The 20819-nt window shown below is 38.6% G+C and overlaps 1 protein-coding gene across 1 annotated transcript; it reads right to left on the reverse strand.

The window, feature by feature from the left end:
• Positions 1–14994: 14994 nt before the first annotated feature.
• LOC108704117 (homeobox protein Nkx-6.1) lies at positions 14995–20608 on the reverse strand. Its single transcript, XM_018240520.2, has 3 exons — positions 19975–20608; positions 18452–18624; positions 14995–15867 (listed from the first exon to the last, which is right to left on the reverse strand). The coding sequence occupies exons 1-3, from the start codon at positions 20606–20608 to the stop codon at positions 15733–15735; spliced, it is 942 nt and encodes a 313-aa protein (XP_018096009.1). The 3' UTR covers positions 14995–15732.
• Positions 20609–20819: the final 211 nt, after the last annotated feature.

The raw sequence follows: 20819 nt of genomic DNA on the forward strand, positions 1-20819 counted from the left end.
TGAATGAGTTAATCAAACTCAGTAAACAGTTAAACACAAATCACATTTATTCTTTACATAACTAGAGGGCAGATCAGGCATAACAATCAATAGCATTTTAAAATATATTATAAATTGAGAAAAGGCTGTTAATTTACCTACAGTGCATTAGCAGTATCAGAGAAGTCTTCCAGCTCTTCCTCCCAGTGCTGCTGTGATCTGGAATGAACCAGAACGAGCAGGGAGTGCATGTGAGGAGAAAAAAAATAAAAGCTGCTCGTGCACACACTGGCTCTGCCTTCCTCCCTGCTATGACACAGCATGCAAATGATCTCTCCGACTAGTCAGAGAGATAAGGGGGCAAATTCACTAAGATTCGTAGTTGCCGCACTTCGTCACACTTCGCCACACTTCGCCAGGCGTAGTTTCGCCAGCGCTCCGCAAATTCACTAAAATCCGAAGTTGCGCACAGGGGTAGCGTAAGGTTGCGAAGTTGCACTAGCGTTGATTCGCTAAGCGCAGTTACGCTAGCGATGGTTAATTTGCATACAGCGCCAAATTCAAATTTCAATGGAGGAATACGTAGAATCACTACAAATGCCTGGGAAACCTTCAAAACATCAAATAAAATTTTTTTGCCCTACACATGTGCCCACTGTATAGTTAAGTTGCCATGAGTTAGGAAATGTAGGGGGGAAGGAGGGGAGCCCCAAAAATGTTTTCGATCTTTTTCAGCCTATCACCCATGATATAGAAAAAACGCCAGCGTTTTTTGGGACTTAGAAAAAATGTGAACTTTTTTTGAAGCAATCCCTATCTACTCTATTGCGCTTCGCCTGGTCTGAGGTGGCGAAGGAAGTCTAGCGTGAAAGGTAGCGTTCAGTACACTGCGCGCGTTAGTGAATTTGCGTAGTTACGTCCGTAGCGAAAATTCGCCAGGCGTAAGGGTACGAAGTAACACTAGCGAATTTACGTCAGCGTTCGTTAGTGAATTTGCGAAGTAACGATAATGCCCAACGCTAGCGAATTGACGCTTAGTGAATTTGCCCCAAGGAGAGCTCAGCAAGCTTAGGGGTGGGGCTTCACTCTGCACCAGGAAGAAGGGGAAAGAAGCTGCTGACAACACTGAAACCAGAGCAGACTTGCATCAGGGACTAAGGTACATTAACCTGGGGGGCTGTTTAGAGTAAATTTATAGATAGAAAAAAAAAACGTTTACTTATTCTTTAAGAAAAGAGCTCAGATGGATTTATGAGCTCGATACGAAATGGCCTCACGGTCTAAATGAAGATATAAAATTTGGAGTATTTTTGTAGATAATGAAAATCGCAAGTAGTCCCATTTTGTAGAGAATTGGGATAGACACATGATCCAAGCTAGTTCTGTATAAAACAATAAATAATTAACTGTAATTGTATATGATTGTATCTTTTGTTATTAGCCACATTTACAGCCTTTTGATCAGTATAAATTTTTTAAAATAATATGGAAATCAGTTGCTATGGCAGCATGACGTATTTTGCCATACAGGGCTTTAAGAGGCTCTTTGATGCTGACATCATCACGCCCTGACGAAGCCAAGGACGGTGAAACGTGCGTTGGCGTGCAGCCACTGAAAGAGAACGCTATTCTTTCCTGCTTACTATTCCTCAAAACTGGCGCCTAAGAGAAACTACCCGCAGCTGACGCAGACCCTTGTGATTGCCGCTCAGAGGAGCGTTGCCAATGGGGATGCAGACGCTCCGCAACATGGACGGAGAGTGAGACGCGGTGCGTGGTGTTTGGGATCTGAGGCAGTTTACAGCAGCATCCATACGGCGCGGTCTATGTCGCTCATCATTGGGTGAAGTTCACTGCAGTATTCAAGACGCGGTAACGTATACCGGCACCAGCAATAGTTACAAGCGCTGCATTCTTAGATCTATTGTGGGCTTCCGAAGTTAATGCAGGAAATCCACTCAGCAACAGTATCCATTGCCACACATTGTTGTGATTTGACTGTTTCTTTATTTAGCTGGCAGCAAGGGGATGAAAGCGTTACATTCTAGCCACATTGTGGCAAAAGGAAGGATTAAGTTAACGTTCTCTCAGTAACTTCACAGATCACTTGGAAAATTTGATGAACTCGTTTTTGGGACACTTACTAACCAATCAATCAAGGAATTAACATGTTCATAACTACTGATCTACAATTAATGAAACAAATATAAACTAATCACGAACCTTAACAATACTGATTAACAGTCATAATAACCAAATCTGACATGAACTAATGCACTTTACTCATACTGATCAAAAATTTTTTAAAAGTTTCAGATTATGTACTTTATTAATATATGTTTTTTGCATATGTTTAAATTAAAGATAATTAATCTGTATTGTTGTATGTGGTTCTAATTTTGAATCAGGTGCCGTGAGAATAATTATAACACTATATAACTAATAATAGACAAAATATTATTATTAAAGGCCCTGTCTAGAATATGCCATCTAGAATATGCCGTAGAGTTTTGGTCTCCAGTGCTCAAACAGGACATTATTGTATTAGTGAGGGTACAGAGAAGGCAACTAAATTGATAAAAGGTATGGAAAAGCTTAGCTATGAGGAAAAACAAATTAGGATGGTTCACGGTGGAGATGAGGCACTTAAGGGGTGATATGATAACAATGTATAAATATATAAGAGGATCATATAATAATCTCTCTAATGCTTTATTTACCAGTATGTCTTTCCAGCTGACGTGAGGTCACCCATTCTGGGGCGCTCCGCCAATGAGGTGCCCCCTGCCACTCCTGGTAACTATAAGAGCCAAATTTCCGGTTTTCATGAAAAGGCAATGAAAAGGCGAGTGCCACACGGAGGGGGGGCGGCAAAACGAAGGCCGTCTTGGGTGGAATAATGGGCAGGATCGCCCCGTTCTGATTAGAAGACAAGAGTTTTTAGAGATTTTAAAGAGATTTTATTACACAGAAATCTAAACCCATAGACCCATTCCTGCCACTTTTAGTAAATAAATGTAAATCTTCCATGTTTACTTTCCAATCAAAAGAGATTGCCACACCTAGAATCAATAGAAAGGTGCTGGGAGAACCTACAAAATTTTACTTTAGCTGGACATACAGTAAATGTGTGGTGACATTAATAAAGAAATACTGCATTTGACAAAAGGCAATGTGTTGTTTAATTTATAAATAAATAATGTGTGGGAATACAGAGTTATGGAAGATAGCTCATAGTACAAGTTGATCAGGGACTAGTCCAATTGCCATTTTTGGAGTCAGGATTTTTTTCCCCCTTTCAGGCAAATTGGAGAGGCTTCATATGGGTTTTTTTTTTTGCCTTCCTATGGATCAACTAGCAGTTAGGCAGGTTAAAATAGTTGAAAGGTTGAACTTGATAGACGTGTGTCTTTTTTCAACCTTACTATATATGTTACTATGTAATGCATTCTAATATGAAAAAAATCATGGATTAAAAAAATTAAATCAGTTCTAAATATTAAAAATCGAAAACTCATTACAGACTTTGTTGTTAAAATGTGTTAGTTATGGATAGTTTAGGTATGATTACTATGTATTAATTTAATATAGCCTGCATATATAACAAAACAGTTCATCTGATTTCTCTGCATATGTTGCCTGGCATGTGCAAGTTAAATGAATACTGAGAGGAAAATATATATGCAAATGCTATGTCTCTTTTGGTGTGTGCTTCTCAAAGCTTTCTAGTCATCTAGATTAAGGCACTTAGCTAAGGTCTCTGTCTTTCATTTCAACCCTTCCACAGGTTAATACTGCATTCATTTCCCATTCTATAGAGTAACTGGAAAGAAACTGCATCCATCTGTTGCTTACACCAGAAAAAATTACATTTCTGCTTAAACAACTGCAATATAATAAACGAGGTATTGAACAATTCCCCTTCATTTTGTGACTTGCTCTTCATTTAAAGTCTTTCCGTTGAAAGAAATGAGCTTTCATGACACATGGTAAGTGACATTCAAATGGGCACCATATGTCCACCCTGGCATAGTATAAAGAATAATTCAATCACAGTAGAGGCTTTCTTGATAAATAAATCCCTGTCACGAATCGGCACCCAGAATCCAAAACCAATGCTAAGCTCCCTGGTCTCGGCTCTTGCGTCCGCCTTTAACAGCCGCCTTTCACCTCGGTAGGAGCCCTTATTAAGAGAGGAGCCAAGCGAGGGTTCTGGACAAGCAGAGGAGCACGATCGTTAAGCAAAGTCTTTGGGCAGAAGGTCACAGTACAAGGATTTAAACGAAAACGTAGTCAAACAGGCCAGGTCAGTGCGGGCAGAATTCAAGTAAGACCCCTAGTAAAATTAATAAAATGTTCCCACAAACATCAGACAGATGCTGGAGATGTAAAGAAGGGGTAGGGAATCATATGCATATATGGGTATCGTGCCCACTATTGGATGATTTTTGGAGTCAGGTAATGGAAAGTATATACAAAATCACTGGGATAAGAATGCAGAGGGGGGATAGTACACTGATATTATTTAATATAAATAAAGATAAACAAACTATGCTTGAAGACCCCCTTACCTTTCAATTAGTGCAGACCGCAAAGTCGCTAATCCCGAGTAATTGGAAATCTGAAAAACCTCCGTCATACGAGGACTGGTTGAGAGCTGTGAAAGAAATAAGCCTATTAGAGGAGTTAACCCACATATATCATAATGCTAGTAAGAAATATTGGAAAATATGGTCCCCCTGGCTTAGATATATGAAAGACCTTATAAGGATAGATTAAAAGGCAAATAAAAGGAGCGAAACGTATATGCATTATATAAATCATATGCGTGGATACATGTAAGTGTAACTTTATCACCCTTTTCACTTCCCTTTTTTTGTTCTGTACCCTTGTTGGAAAACTGAAATTAAAGAAATTAAAAAAAAAAAAAGACAGGCAAGGGTCAAAGCCGGGAGATCAATCAAGAATTGTCCTAACAGGCACAGGTCAATGCTCCTATAAGAAAAGGAAATGCACTCCACACGCGCCCTAAGGAACCGGCACTTCAATTGAAGAGGAGCAGCGTGGCGGGCGTCCCCGCCGGCCCACTAGACAACCAAGGTAAGCCTTCACAATCACATTACATTCATTCAACCTGCAAAGTGGCACTAAACACTTTAAAAATGCTTTTTTTTCCAGGATCCATTATTTGGTTAATAATGAGACTCTTTCTTTATTGTTATTTTTTAATATTCTCATAAATATTTACAATGCCTTTATTGCATAGCATAGTCTAAAAATCTTAAAGATTTTAGTGATTAGGAATAAATATAAATAGATACACAGACAAACATATGTATTAGACTTATAATGATAACAGCAGATCAATGAATAGTAAGTAAGTAAAATATTTTAAAGCACATTTTAAACATTCACATAAAAATAATAATCCTCAGGCATAATATAATAATTTCAGGTGTTAAATAATAAATTGCATCATTATTAAGAATGAAGGTACACAGAGCTTTGACTCCGCTGCTCTCAGCCTCCATTTTTTTTTGCAGGCTGAGAGAAGTTGATCCACCCCCTTCCCCAGGTCCGTTAGTCTGCTTCCACAGCTTCCACTTGAGTGCAGGTACATGGAGTGGAGAAGAGACAATGTTCCGTGTGTCCTAGCCTTAAAGAGTGAAATTACTGCTCGCCACAGTTTGCCAGAGAGAATTTCTGCTGCTCTCTATACATTTGTATGGGATTTTAAAGTTGTATTTATCATGTGAACTCTTGCATTCACCCATTGATAAAGCTTTAATTTAATAAAAGACTGTGTAAGATCAAGAAGTTTTCACCTGTAATGAAAAACATCATGCTCCTAAATATATTTATATATGTATTCTGATTGGGTAGTGTAAAGACTAAAAACACAGCTTTTTTTATAAGTATTTACTTTATTATCTATTAATGTTGGGTAAAACATATTGACCAAGTATATTCTGTATTGATATTCTGCCTGATATTGAAATTAATGGGTTTCTTCCCTTAATCCAAAAGCATACAGGCAGGTTAAAGGCGACATGTCACCCTTAGAAATATTTCCAAAATTGATATTATCCCATTAGTCTAGCAAAATAAACTTTGCTAACACTATCAATCAATTATTTCCTTTAGGCATTTGGAATCCACAATTAAAGCCTACAGACAGTAGCAAGGCAATCTTTGCATCATCCTAAAATCTCATGTATGCTTTATGATTGACAGATGAGATTTTAAATTAAACTATTAACCATAGATGTTGAGATTTTTAAAAGATCAGATCCTGATCGTAAGACCATGATCTTCTCAGAACAATCGTACGATCGTACGAATTTACCATCAACTAAAAAGACCAATTTGCCAGGAAAACAAAGGGAAGCTGAAAAATCGTAAGATGTGCGATCGTTCGAATCCCACTAGCCGCACGATAATTTCAAAGGATCGGTCGGGCTTCCCCAAAATCGGTCGTTCGGCAAGAAGAATCGTCGCGTCTATGGGGACCTTTACTATGAATTTTTTTTCAAAAATGTGTTTAATGTTTAATTTTAAAAGGACTTCTATTATACAGCTTATTATGTCTGGGTGACAGGTCCCCTTTAATCGTTTTCTTTTTTATGTAACCTTTTTTAATTGTTTAGTTGATGTATGAAAACAAAGTAAACAGTGGTTTTGAGGTCAAGACATGATATAGCAAATAGAGTCCGCTGAAATAGTAAAGAGTGCATTGCTCATATTACAATGAAGAGTATTACATCTTTTTTACAGTCCCAGACCCAGCCATGGTGTCCATATACATTTAAATTTTGTTTGGGTACCCCTGGCCTCTGATGAGAACTTAATGCTCTTATTGCTTTATTTTCTAATTGTTGCTATATGAATACTAGGTGCCGATCAAGTTCATTGAAATATCCTTCCTGGCATAAAATAGCAAGGACTGGTATTGGTTGTGGGCGTAGTAAGTGGGAACATATCATCCAGAATACCCAAAAGGCAAATTTTGGGTGATGTTATGTACTGGAATTCTAGGGTCTTTAACAGAATTCTCATAATATTTTGCCAAAAATCGGTTATTGGTGGACAGGACCTGATCATATGAAAGAAGTTTACATTTGTTTGTCTGCATCGGGTGCAGGAGTCATCCACCTTTCTCCCCATTTTAGAAAGTGTAATGGGGTTAATATACAGTATATCTGTTGTAGAATTTTGTATTGAATGAGTCAGTCCTTAGTGGGAATTAGAAAGTTGTAATGGTTTTCTGTTGCTTCCTCCCAGTCCTCCTCCTTCATGTCAGGTATTGCCTGAAGCCATTTGTCCTGCATTGGGGGATGAAGTTTAAAAGAGTCTTGTATAGTCTTGAAATTAATTTAGAGGTGTCAGGTGAGTATATAGTATCTTCCAGGGGCCGTTTTGTACTGTGGTTTTAAGTGATCAAAATTGTGACCCGATTGCATGTCTGTTGTAGATATTGGTAAAATGGTATGAGGTGTTGAATATATTTTTAGGATAGCTCCTGATATGTAGGAAATTATGAATCCAAGGCAAGGTCCCCAAGGTATTTCAGACCTATTCGTGGCTAGAATATAAAGCCTTGGAGCTGCCTGAAATGGGAAATGGGTTTATTTTACAATGTGCTAGCATACATTTTTGTATACATAGTTGTGTGGGAAATGTAATAATGTATGTGAAAATGCCCAATGTCCAAACTTTGGGAATGAAACAGTGGACCTTTAAAGGGATCCTGTCATCGGAAAACATGTTTTTTTCAAAACAAATCAGTTAATAGTGCTACTCCAACAAAATTCTGCACTGAAATCCATTTCTCAAAAGAGCTCACAGATTTTTTTATATTCAATTTTGAAATCTGACATGGGGACAGACATTTTGTCAATTTCCCAGCTGCCCCTGGTCATGTGACTTGTGCCTGCACTTTTGGAGAGAAATGCTTTCTGGCAGGCTGCTGTTTTTCCTTCTCAATGTAACTGAATGTGTCTCAGTGAGACATGGGTTTTTACTATTGAGTGTTGTTCTTAGATCTACCAGGCAGCTGTTATCTTGTGTTAGGGAGCTGTTATCTGGTTACCTTCCCATTGTTCTTTTGTTTGGCTGCTGGGAGGGGAAAGGGAGGGGGGTGATATCACTCTAACTTGCAGGACAGCAGTAAATAGTGATTGAAGTTTATCACAGCACAAGTACTAATAGCCCATGTCTTTTACTACTATGCTTCTTCTTAAGGGTAGGGACACACTGGGCGATTTGGGGAGATTTAGTCGCCTGGCGACTAATCGCAGCGACTTTTCTCCCCGAATGCCTCCCCTCACTCTGCGCCTGGATAAAATGAAAAGTCGCCGGCGCTAATCACACACGGTGATTCGTTTTCCGAAATCGCCCGAAGTTGCCTCACGAGGAAACTTCGGGCGACTTCGGAAAACGAATCGCCGCGTGTGATTAGCGCCGGCGATTTTTCATTTTAGCCAGGCGCAGAGCGAGGGGAGGCATTCGGGGAAGATTGGTCGTGGAAAGTCGCGGCGATTAGTCGCCAGGCGACTAAATCTCCCCAAATCGCCCAGTGTGTCCCTACCCTAAAGCTGGAACCTGCATTCAGGGAGATGGTGGTCAGGGGATTTTGGGTTCTAAGGTGGGCCTTGCCATGCAGCAGAAGAAGCTATGGAAAATAATGAAGAAATCGCTCCAGAAAAGAACAAAGAAGATCGCCCCAGAGAAGAACGAAGAAGACGCAACAGAAAAGAACAAAGAAGCCACGATGGAAAAGAGCAAATGGAAAAAAAACTAAGAAGACCACTTCAGAGAAGAACTAAGAGGCAACAATGAAAACAAGAACAAAAAAGACATGAAAGAATAGAACAAAGAAGCCATGACAGAAGAGAATGAAGAAGCTGCACAAAAAAGAACGAAGAAGAACACTAGCTGGGGAGGACAAACTACTATAATTTAAATGTAAGTTCCACTGAACACAAGTGTTCTTTTTCTTAACACATTGGCCACCTATTAACTCAGTAGATGTTCCCTGGTCACCAATGTTATTTTTTTTATTAATGTTTTTTTTTTTAATTGTAAGGGGCCCTTGACACCAATGTTTTTTTTTAACTTGTACAGCGTCCTGCAATTTCTGATGGCGACCCTGCCTGCATTTTTTCCTGTCAGATGATCGGTGAGTGACACAGAATGTCACAACATTGTGGCTAAACATGAATTCAAAATATATGGTTTCTTTTCTTTGAAACAAACTATTTTACAATATGCTGCTGGGTAATAATCAGCATTATGAATACCTGTTTGTAATCTGAAATGCACTCAATAGGCTCACTTTTAAAAACAGTGAGCAACTGAGCCTATGCTATGCAATTCAGATTAACAACCGTTCCCAGCTCTCTGACTGAGATCCTTCATACCAAGCATTGGGGGGATAACTGTTTTCATATCCTCATTAAAATGGAGACATGTAGACTAGTGAAATTCTACACTTTGCTACCTGCAAATTTTTTCTACAAAAGTGTGGCAAAAATACACCACGGAAAATTTTTCCACCAAAAAATATGACATTGTCAATATTATAACTATATATTTCACCTGCTCTGACTGATTCACAAATAGCATGGTCGAATTGTTTGGATTTTTAAAATAATTTTGGGTTGTGGAAACATTTATATCTCAAAAACTATAAGAAAAAATAAAACGTATTAGTCAAAAAGAATTATTGAGCAATACAGTTGAGTAGAATTTGCTACACTTTAGTAGATATTTACAGCAGCAACATTCCCCGTTTGAAGAACAATAAAAAGACAAATAACTGCATGATTACAGTTTGTACCATGCACCAACAAACTGGCACCTCTGAGAATGTGTTACTTCCTCTGTCCATTACTTTCAAATACTGAATAATAATTTTCATTCATAGAAAGCAAATAGTATTTCACATTGTCTCCAAAAGAATCCTATAGAACAGCTGTTATTTTTATTGTTATTTCAACTTTGGCTCCCGCACACCCTCTACTAATTAGTAAAACGATACCTGGTGCACAAAGGTAGAGGATCGGCCACCTCACAAGTTTGTCCATAAGCTGGCCATAGATGCAAAGATATGATCGTACGAATCATCGTACAATCGGACTTTCCCATCTCCCGACCCGCCACTAACCATTCAGATCAAAGTCTTACCAGTCAGATTAGTTAAAGAACAGATCAGCAATGTTCTGCCCCTGACAGCAATCGTACGATATCTATGTCCAACCAAAGCTAGTGACAGTCTCCCACTGAAAATCGTACGATCGGCAATACACGCAGAGATATTATCGGCAGCCGACAGAAATTTTCTAACCTGTCCGATCGACCAAACGACCGATCTCCGTCGGACGAAAAATGTCGGGACTCTCCACACACGATTCGAAAATCGTACGAATCCTCGATTCGTACGATCAGATCTTTGCGTCTATGGCCAGCTTTAGCAAAAAGAATCCAAAGGCACACAGGGTCAATGCAAGCAAGCTGCCTTGCGTGTTTATTGCGAAATGCAAAGTTTCGGGGTCACGCAGCTTTCTCAAGCATTTATTGTTATAACATTAGTGGAATCTCTACACAGATAGGAATACCAAAAGCATGAGATAGCTGGTTGCAGGGCCGGAACTAGGGGTAGGCAGAGTAGGCACAGTAGGCACGTGCCTAGGGCGAAAAGGTGGAGGGGCGCCAGGCACGTACTTACTACCCCTAGTCTGGTCCCTTCTCTGCCGACCGCCCACTTGTTCCCATCTGTGCACGTATGCATGCGTCAATTTAGTTCAGTTGTCTTCTGATTGTTCCCCAGATATAAAGACTTTTTTCAATTACTTTACATTATTTATTTTTTACAGTTTTTCCTAAATCTAAGTTTAAAGTTGAATGTTCCTGACTGTTTCAGTCTGGCAGGTCAGTAATTCAGACTAAACTGTTACAATTTTGTAACATTTAGTTGATACATTTCTCAGCAGCATTTCTGGAATATAAGTGACTGATGTATCAATTCTAAGTGCCTGTAATGAAACCCAGAGATTTTGCTCAACAAGGACAAAGATAAGAAATGTATCAACTAAATGTATCAATTTACAACAGCAGTTTTTACAACTTTTATGACTTTCCAGCATATAGGATATGATGTCACTGACATAAGATTAAGGAGGATGAAGCTTCATCTTATCTGGTCGCCTGGTCTAAGGTGGCGAAGGAAACTCTGGCGAAAGGGGTAATGTTCTGTAAAATTCACGCTTTATTGATTTTGCGGAGTAACGATTGTTTGCCTGAGCGAAAATTCGCTGGTGATAGGGCATGAAACTGTGCTAGCACCGGTTTCTTTCGCTATCGAATTGTCATCTATGCCTGTTAGTAAATTGGTCATGCCCTTGCAGATGAGATTTCGGGGAATTTTCGCTAGAGACGGACACTTCGCCCTCGGAAATCCATGGACTTTAATTAATTAACCATAATTAATTTTACATATATTTATACAAATAGCGTTCTGTGAAACACCAGCAAAGACAATGCCAATTTATCCTGAACCCATTTTGTGTGTATAGTGACAGGAATGAGTGTAATTCATCTGCTGATCTGCTCTTGGTGGGTATATCTGTCAAAAAATGCAAAAAAGGGCCCAAATGTGCCTTATGTGAGCAGTGTGTGCCATAGCTCTAAGCAGTGGCGTAACTTGATATTACTGGGCCACACAGCAAATTTATTTCAGGGCCCCCCAAACTATCCAGAGGTTGTCAGTTTTACCTATATATATTGAAATTGCTCATTAATTAGGGCCTCATGGGACCCCCTATACCTCTTGGGCCTTACCTCTTAAAATGTAGTAATACCAACCTTTTATAACAACCTTTTATTTGGTCCTTTATAAAAAAAAAAGTTACACCAATAAGAACTCTGTCTCCAACGCCTAGGTGGGTGCTGTGGTCAAGTAGACTGTATAATTTTCAATGTGGATCAGCACTCCAGAATCATGTGAATCAAAAACGATTTTATTGAAACATCACTCGTTTATCCACTGTTTTGGCCCTCATTGGGGCCTTTATCCTTATATATATATCCATATATATATATATATATATATTCTTTTGACCAAGCACCCAACATTGAATAATGGAATAAGAGTGCAGCTACAACATAAAATAAATCTCTGTCAGTTGTGAAATTCAGAATTTTAACACCGGATAAAAGTAAATTGTAAGTGACACGCTAGTTTATACTTATGTTTAAGTCGAAAGATACAAAGCCGTCCAGACTGATTTCACTCGTCATACACCGTGTATGTTCATGCACCATTTATTTTATGCATATTAGCATTTATACACAAATCACTAAGACTCAAATTTGACTTACTTTATTTAAAAAAAAACTCCCATCCCCCTTTATTTATCAATAATTTTACTGGAAAAAAAGGTGGTGTTTCATACTGGTCCCACTGAGTTGGAACATTTTACTTTAGCCTTTTATGTATAAGGCAGAAGTAACCATGTTGGAGCTATTGTAGTGTGTTTTAACTGGGCACTCAGTTGAAGGACTTACTGTATTGGCCAACCAGGAATTCAGTTTTGGAATATCATTTGTGGTGCATTTAAAGCTTGTTTTTGGGGACAGGGCAACCATCAGTAACCATGAAAAACTCTATAACTAAGGGTTGATGCCCTTTGTGCCCTGCAGAGTTTTGTATAATGCCATATCTTTAGTCAGAGCTGTGCCTAGAGTCTAGAATTGTTTGCATTACAAAATGCTGGAGTAGCATTGCTGCCTAGCCCCCTGGGTCTAAAATTTGCCCAAACCCTACAATGGCAACCCTGGGGGTCCCAACAAGGACTGATGTAGGGGCCCTTCCTGTTCCATACACATTACAAAGTTTGGGCCTTTTCGCAATGCAACTACAGCACCACGGGCAATTCTTTAATTATCATTGTAAAATAACTAAATGTGAACGTCAGTTGCTCCTATAGCGGCTGGTGGATTTGTGCTCCAGCAAATTCAGTCTGCAATGAAGCTGCTTGATATTTGTAAATTGCTAGGCACTTTTATTCGCTTCTTTTGTTGCAGATTTGCAAAGCAAAACAAACCAGCGCGCATGTTTATACTTATGTTTAAGTCGAAAGATACAAAGCCGTCCAGACTGATTTCACTCGTCATACACCGTGACACAACAGCCCCACTCCCACGAGAGGATTCTTGAGAAACAAAATACCATAATAAGGGACTGTGAGTGGCACTAGGCTGGCAGTGAGCCAGGGAGCCACCGACTTCTGTGCCAGTTGCAAATGAACAATTGTCTTGTAGACATTTCTTTGTGTTTGGTTTGCTTTCATGGGTTGTTATTTGAGTACTTGCAATACACGGTTGCTCAAGGTGTTGTCACTTTATACTGACAATGCCTTTGTCGAACTTGACAAGATCGAACTGAAAGAGATATTGCTTCTGTAGCGTTACACCAGCATTCCGTTTAGCTAACAGACCCTACGTGTCGCTCGTAGCTGTAGTGGCTTTTGCGAGGGGTTCCAACCCATGGCTTCGCGATCATTCATATAGATATATGGTGACAAAAAAGTCCACAGAGTGTAATTTAGATAAATACACAGCTCAAACACACGCACTCGAACCCTTATTTCATACAGTTATCAATAAATCCGCTGCTGGAAATATAAAGATGGATTTGATGGATAGATTAATAATGATAGTTTCGATAGATAGATAGATGATAGATAGATAGATAGATAGATAGATAGATAGATGATAGATAGACAGACAAACAGACACGAAATACTTTGTAAAATCCAAATTGTAGATTGACCATTATAAGTAATTAATTAATTACTTATTTACGTAATAAGTATTATAAGTAATTACATTATAAGTAAAAAAAAAAGTATTATAAGTAATTACATTATAAGTAAAAACATGCTTAAACTACAGAACAGGGTACAATTAAATACGAATAACCATTAAAAACTGGCACTTATTTATAGTAAAAAAAATCACCACAAAAAAAACTCTTTCGAAATACTGAAACCCGAATAATTCATCCTTCCATATAAAAATAAATGCGCATATTAAAAGAAACTGAGAAGCGGTGCGTTTTGTTACAAATTTTATTAGGTCTCACACGAGACCAGATTATTTGTACCGCCATGTTTTAGGTGGCAGAGAACTAGGAACCAGCGTAGATAGATTTCTTGTTTAAAACAAAAAAAAAGTGCATAACATACTGCATGGTTCTGAAAACATGTTTTTTATGTTATTCAAAGTGAACCCCTGTTTTTCTTTAAATATAAAATTATAGACGTTAAGATGCAAATATATCAATGAAGGGTATACCTGGCTTAAAAAGAATAACATTTACATAACCTTTATTACATTTTATAATACATAAAAAACACCTTATAGTTCAACAGAGCTTCAGACTGGACGGGCAAGTAACTGCAAAACACGTCCAAGGTCAAATAAGTCCAAGATCACATGAATTTATATGAAAGATGTAATACTTTTAACTATCTCATTTTACAAACTTAAATTAGTACTACATATCACAAAGTGGCTGCCTTTTTAAATAAAACAGGCTGCTGGACAGGGACTTTTAAAGTATGTTTAGCAATGGCCTATCCCTATAGCAAAGAAATTGTGGACACAATGACAGGAGCATACCAAGCTATGAGTCAAGCATAAATGGTCCTGTAACCCAGCAAAAGAAAAGCAAAATGCTAATGCTTTAGGGGTAGCTTTTGAAGAGTGGTCACTTGGGTGGTCGCAAAAATCTACACAGAAACCTTGGCAGGAGAGAGAAAGGGGGAAAGTGGGACGGCGAATTATTTACAAGGGCTTTCAACAAGTTATTTAGAATAGCGTTATGGTAAATGAAAGGGTTTCACGCAGAAGATAGCTGCAAAATATTTCAGTGCTTTATTTGTGTCACGACATGTTTCGAGCTGAGCTCTTTTTCAAGTGAAATCACTTGAAAAAGAGCTCAGCTCGAAACATGTCGTGACACAAATAAAGCACTGAAATATTTTGCAGCTATCTTCTGCGTGAAACCCTTTCATTTACCATAACGCTATTTTTTGAATATATGCTTCATTGGACGGAAGCAAAAATGATAAGGGTCAAGATTTACTGAAAATTTCCTCGACTGCCTCGTTTACAAGTTATTTAGAATATCCTTCCACGGTTCGGCTATTTCGGGGGCTGCCCAGTTCTCATACTTTTTTTTTCAGGTCCCATGATTGCTCCTTTGAGAGAAGTGCGACTGGACCATTTTGTGTCCTCTGGTACAGGCAAGCACACAAAAGGTGTGGAGATGTGCCTTCGTGGATGGAACCGTGTCCGTGTGTGTGAGAATCATTTTGACGTTGCAAAAGTATTTTTTTCCATAGCCTTGATGTTTAGAAAAATATATATATATATCTTTGAAAATAAAAAGTCTTATTTGGCCCTGTTAGAGGCGCAGTGCTGTGAGTGCAGGAAAGGGTAGGCTCTGAGGCTTTAATAGCCCTAGATGCGCAGTGCTGTTAGTGTAGGAGAGGGTATAGCTCTGAAGCTTTAATAGCCCTGTCCCTTCCATTCAAATTGACAGCCATTGTCCCTGCCAATTGTACAAGGTTCAGCCTAAGAAGAGCTGTCATTTTCATACTGTTGAAGAAGTATGGCGCTGTTTGACTTGTGTTTCTTCAGGAGCTGGGTTATTTTTTCATCATCTGAGTTGGGATCCAGAGGTTTGTTTTAGTCATCATCTTCCTCCTCATTATCAGAAGCTCCCTTCAGCCTCTCAGTCTCTGTGTCCTGCTTCTTTTTAGCTGTGGCCATCTCAGCTGCGTGCTTCTTCCTCCATTTAGTCCTCCTGTTCTGGAACCATACCTGGAAAGGAGATCCAAAAACTGTAAAACTGTGTGGGAATGCACATTCTTTTTTCCCTACAATTAATTGTGCACCTAAACGTCGAAGCACACCTACATCACAAACTAACGCTTCACTCTTATGCAAATCAGAGTTACAGTTAAAAGAACAGTAATACCAAAAAATAAAAGTGTTTTAAAGGAATGACAATATAATGCTCTGTTGCCGTGCACTGATAAAATGGGTCTGTTTGTTTCAGGAACACAAATTTAGCTTATATAAACAAGCTGCTGTGACGCAGGGGGAGCCATTCATGCACAGGATAAACAGAAGACAACAGAAGAATATCATTGTATATTACAGAACTTTTCAACTATCAGTGGTTTATCCTGTGCCTTTTCTCCTTTTTCATATTTGAATGGCTGCCCCGGTGGCTACAAAGCAGCTTGTTATATAAACTATAGTAGGGTTTCTGTAGCAAACACACCAGTGTTACCTTTGCAGGGCAACACTAAATTATATTTCCATTACTTTAAAACTCTTTAATTTTTTGGGGTTACTGTTCCTACAAGATGATGTTTGAAAAGGACTAGAAATAGAGGCAAAAATAAATGGTGTTAAAGTAGTCTAATGGATTAACCTATCATTAAAGGCAAAAAAATAAAATCCCATTTTTACTTTCTTTAATGAAAAAGAAACCTATCTCCAATATACTTTAATTCAAAAATGTGTACCGTTTTTATAAGAAACCTGACTGTATGCAGTGAAATTCTCCCTTCATTTACTGCTGTGGATAGGAATTGTCAGATGGTCCCTAACTGCTGAGCAGGGAAACAATCATAATTATGAACAGCAGGGGAAGACCCTGCCTTACTTCCCAGCCATGCAGAACTCAAGCAGCTTTGTTTATGAGGATTCCAAAGCAGCCCAGACCACACTGAGCATGTGCACAGTCTTAGTCGTGTAAAGATGTTTAACAAAGTTACAAGATGATGACCCCATGTAGCCAACTTTGAAAGCATAAATCCTTTGTTTGATTAGGCTTGTGGTGCAGTAAGTTCATGTTTATATTTAGTATACAAAATACAGCATATTTAGCCTTATTCTATTTTAGACTTTACATGCCCTTTAAAAACACCTGCCTGCTTCCTAACTGCAGTGACTCTCAAATGTTTTGTTTTTTAAATGTTGTATTTTAAATCTGTAATCAGAAAGAAATCAGTTAATTGCTTATGTTAAATAATAATCAAAATATCGCAATGATCACTGGTGTAATGTCAATTAGGATTATTAAAGCATCGTTTAATAAATAGCTCACGGATTACAATCGCTGGTGCTCAGAGGGTCCGTGATGTGATATACGCACTGCGCTAACATCTCTCTTGTAAGCGTACGCGTATACAGAAGCAGGACATTGCGCAAGAGACTCTACATTTCCAAAGTTTCCCAAACTTTTATTTAATATGTGAATTTAGCTTTACACTTTTATGGGGATTACCTTATAAGAAAGCATGTAACTTAAAAAGTAAGATCGTGTGACATAAATTGGAGTATTTATTCATATTCTTGCCTGAACTAGGGAAATCCACACCATCCACCCAAAATAATCAAAGGACAAAAAAAACCTACGAAATAGAATATTACATGGGGGGGGGGGGCAATTGTTGCTATATAGGCTATACTGTATAGTAAATATCAAGACAAGGGATTTAAAAAAAAAAAGACAGAGATAACAGGTGCAATCATTTTTCAAGTTGCACATTATTAACATTCAGGCAAGAATTGATAATAATGTGTAACTAAGTTTATACAATACTGATAATTCTCGACACAAATATGCAACTTTGTTGCAAGTCAATTAGGAATGAATAGCGTTTTGTATTGTGACAGCCTTTAACCCTACAGATGCCTATGGGGGATGTGTGTTGGTGATTACACTTCCTGTTTTGTGATAGGGGAGAATATACAATCTTGTTCTTAACCATGTGGTGTATCTTCAGAACGGTCCAAGACCTGGACCAAAACTTCTATACATTTTAATATTTGAAAAATAAATGAATCCTTTTAAAAAACTCCAGTGTGCACTTCTAATTTTCAACGTTTATCTGAATAATTGACAGGACAGCAGCACCTGCTTTTCTGCTTTTTTGAAGGTGTGCGAGAGACTTATTTTGTGTGTTATTTATATCTATCTATCTATCTATCTATCTATCTATCTATCTCTATATCTCTATATCTATATCTATATCTATATCTATATCTATATCTATATCTATATATATATATGTACAACTATATACCGTGCACTCAAAAATCATAAGGTAGTCACTGCCTGGGTGCTGGTTAAATATGTCATGTAAAGCTTCAAAAAGGAACCGCACTCACAGACTTGATTAAAGTGTAAAAAATAATAAATGTTTATTTCATGAACGTTTCGGCTCCAAACTCAAGCCGTCTTCAGGAAGTGGCTTGTCTTGTCCTGAAGACGGCTTGAGTTTGGAGCCGAACATTTCGACGCCCTCACTGGGACCGTCTTCAGGAGAATATACAGAATAAAGACAGCATCAGTGAATCACAGAATAAAATAATGTACTTATTGACTCACCTTCACTTGGCTCTCGGTCATGCCCAGGGAATAGGCGAGTCGGGCTCTCTCTGGCCCTGCTAGGTATTTCGTTTGTTCAAAAGTCTTCTCCAAAGCGAAGATCTGTTGCCCAGAAAAAGTGGGCCTGGTGTGTTTCCTCTTCCCATCCTTGTCTAGCAACACAGAGCCCTGATCTGAAAGAAAATCAAAAGTTAAGAATAATTGTAAACTTAATAAATCTTTACCTATATCAATTTAGAGCCGTATAAAGTTTGCACAACACACATTACAATTATTTACATTATGCAAAAAATACTCTTTGATAAGTATTATTTTTTGATTCACAATATAAGTACTAAAATGAGATTTACATTCTGAAGTTGACAAGTTGATTTACAACACAAACGACAATAAAATGTTTTGCGATGTCATTTATTAAGTCGACACTTTTTAATACTATAATAATCTACATATATATCATTGAAAAGTTGTTCTCTCCAATAACACTAAACAACGTCGTAGTGGCTAATATTTTCTACAAAATAACAAATGTATCAGTGAATACAATTCGGTATACAAATGCAGTATAATGATTATCAAATGTTGATTGCAAACTACACGTGTAAATTTCCTGCACACCCATTAATTTTCCCCAGGTCAAGACTAGCAGAGCTCTCATAATTGTAAGCTGTTCCTTAAACTATATATATCTCTATCTCTATATCTATCTCTATCTCTATCTCTATATCTATATCTATATCTATATATATATATATATACCGCACAACACAGGACTTATAAATGAAAAAAATTATTACATTTATTCCTTCAACGGTTCTGCTCCTTACTCAAGCCGTCTCTCTCTCTCTCTCTCTCTCTCTCTCTCTACATATATATAGTTTAACAGAGTGATCTCTCTGTTAAAGTGGAGCAACTACAGTTGTTTTACAATTATGAGGGCACTGCTAGCCTTGACCTGGGGAGAAATTGTGTGTATATATATAATCAGTCCCTGAAAGCACTCACGGCAACAGAATCAACGTGTATCAGTACATCTTTAATGATGCATGGTGCATCACGCGTTTCGGTCCACAATTTATGATGTATTTGATACATTTCATATAGGACAGGCCTAATAGTCCCATAATTACTACACTAGGAATTTACTGTAAGGATTTTCAGCTTCTTAAGTTAGCAATAACCTAAAAAAGTCAGTAAACTGTTTTCAATACCTATTATGGTCATTATGATCATAACTCACTATAGTGGTTGTATATATTTTTTGTAGACTCAAGAATTGTTCCTTAGAAGATGGCCATGTGGCCGTGTATGGCATATTTAATTACTTTTTAATGTGATAAATGTTCGAATTTCTCAACACATACTGCTCAATTGATTTATGCTCCTGTGCAACACAATTTTACATATTTCTCGTATATGGAAAAGACGCACATGTGGCAATTTTAGCTGAGGCCACAAGCGCAAAGTGAATCAAACGATTACACAAAGTTTGCTACTAACCAAACGCAGCGTGTAATACTCACGGGGGCTGCAGGCAAGCCTAGCATCTCTCCAGGGCGGACTTTGCAGCACTCCGGGCCAGAAGATAGGAGTCCTTCCTGGCAAGTCGGTCAGTGGCTTGGAGTACCGTGCAACAGCCACTGCAGCGCTGGGACTGAAGTAGAGACCAGGAGGTGGGGGCGGAGGCGGGCTCAGCCTGCTAAATCTGGGTAACCCAGACAAGAGTCCGGCAGGTAAAGAGCTAGAGGCCAATGCAGCTGAGGAGGCCGAGGTGGAGGTGGTGAGAGCCAAAGAGGGCAAGCAGGAAACTATGGGGCGACTTAAAATATCATTGATACCATGAGGGGTGGCTGCGGAAATATGTGGGGGAGGTGTCCCCAGAGAAGAAAGCCCTCCACTAGAAGGGGGAAACGAGGACGAGTGCTTGTGTGTGATATGTATTGGGGAGCCCAGAGGTGGTGATGGCGAAGAGCACAAAGATGAAGACGAAGATGATGAGGAGGAAGAAGAGGATGAAGAACACGCCTGAGCAGGGAGATTATAAGCAGGATACAGAGGGGCTTTGATGTCTGCCATGCTGTGTAGGGCTGCCAGGGGTGGGCTGCTTAGGAGGAAAGCGGTCTGCCGGGTGCCATCCATCTGCCCTAATGTTAACATCACTAAGCCACCTGAACTGCAGCCCCTCAGAGTTAATCAGGACAGATGACAGTGGCAGAATTGAGGGGAATGGTCAAAAAGTGAAGAGAAAAAGGAAATACGTCTAATAAATTCCTTTCGTTTTACAGTGCAAACAAAATCTTTCTATTTAATGAAATACGTCTAGTTAAGAAGAATAAAAGGGGCAAAACTGTGTCCAGACTCCGCTGAT

This window comes from Xenopus laevis, chromosome 1S (assembly GCF_017654675.1).
Source record: "Xenopus laevis strain J_2021 chromosome 1S, Xenopus_laevis_v10.1, whole genome shotgun sequence".
NCBI lineage: Eukaryota > Metazoa > Chordata > Amphibia > Anura > Pipidae > Xenopus > Xenopus laevis.

Bases quoted from the DNA above. Each gene is read 5' to 3' on its own strand.
- LOC108704117 (XM_018240520.2), bottom strand. From the start codon at position 20,608: ATGTTAACATTAGGGCAGATGGATGGCACCCGGCAGACCGCTTTCCTC. The intron at 18,625-19,974 runs GTGAGTATTACA...ATTTTCTTTCAG, and splicing joins TAGGCTTGCCTGCAGCCCCC to ATCAGGGCTCTGTGTTGCTA. The intron at 15,868-18,451 runs GTGAGTCAATAA...TCTCCTTTCCAG, and splicing joins TGACCGAGAGCCAAGTGAAG to GTATGGTTCCAGAACAGGAG.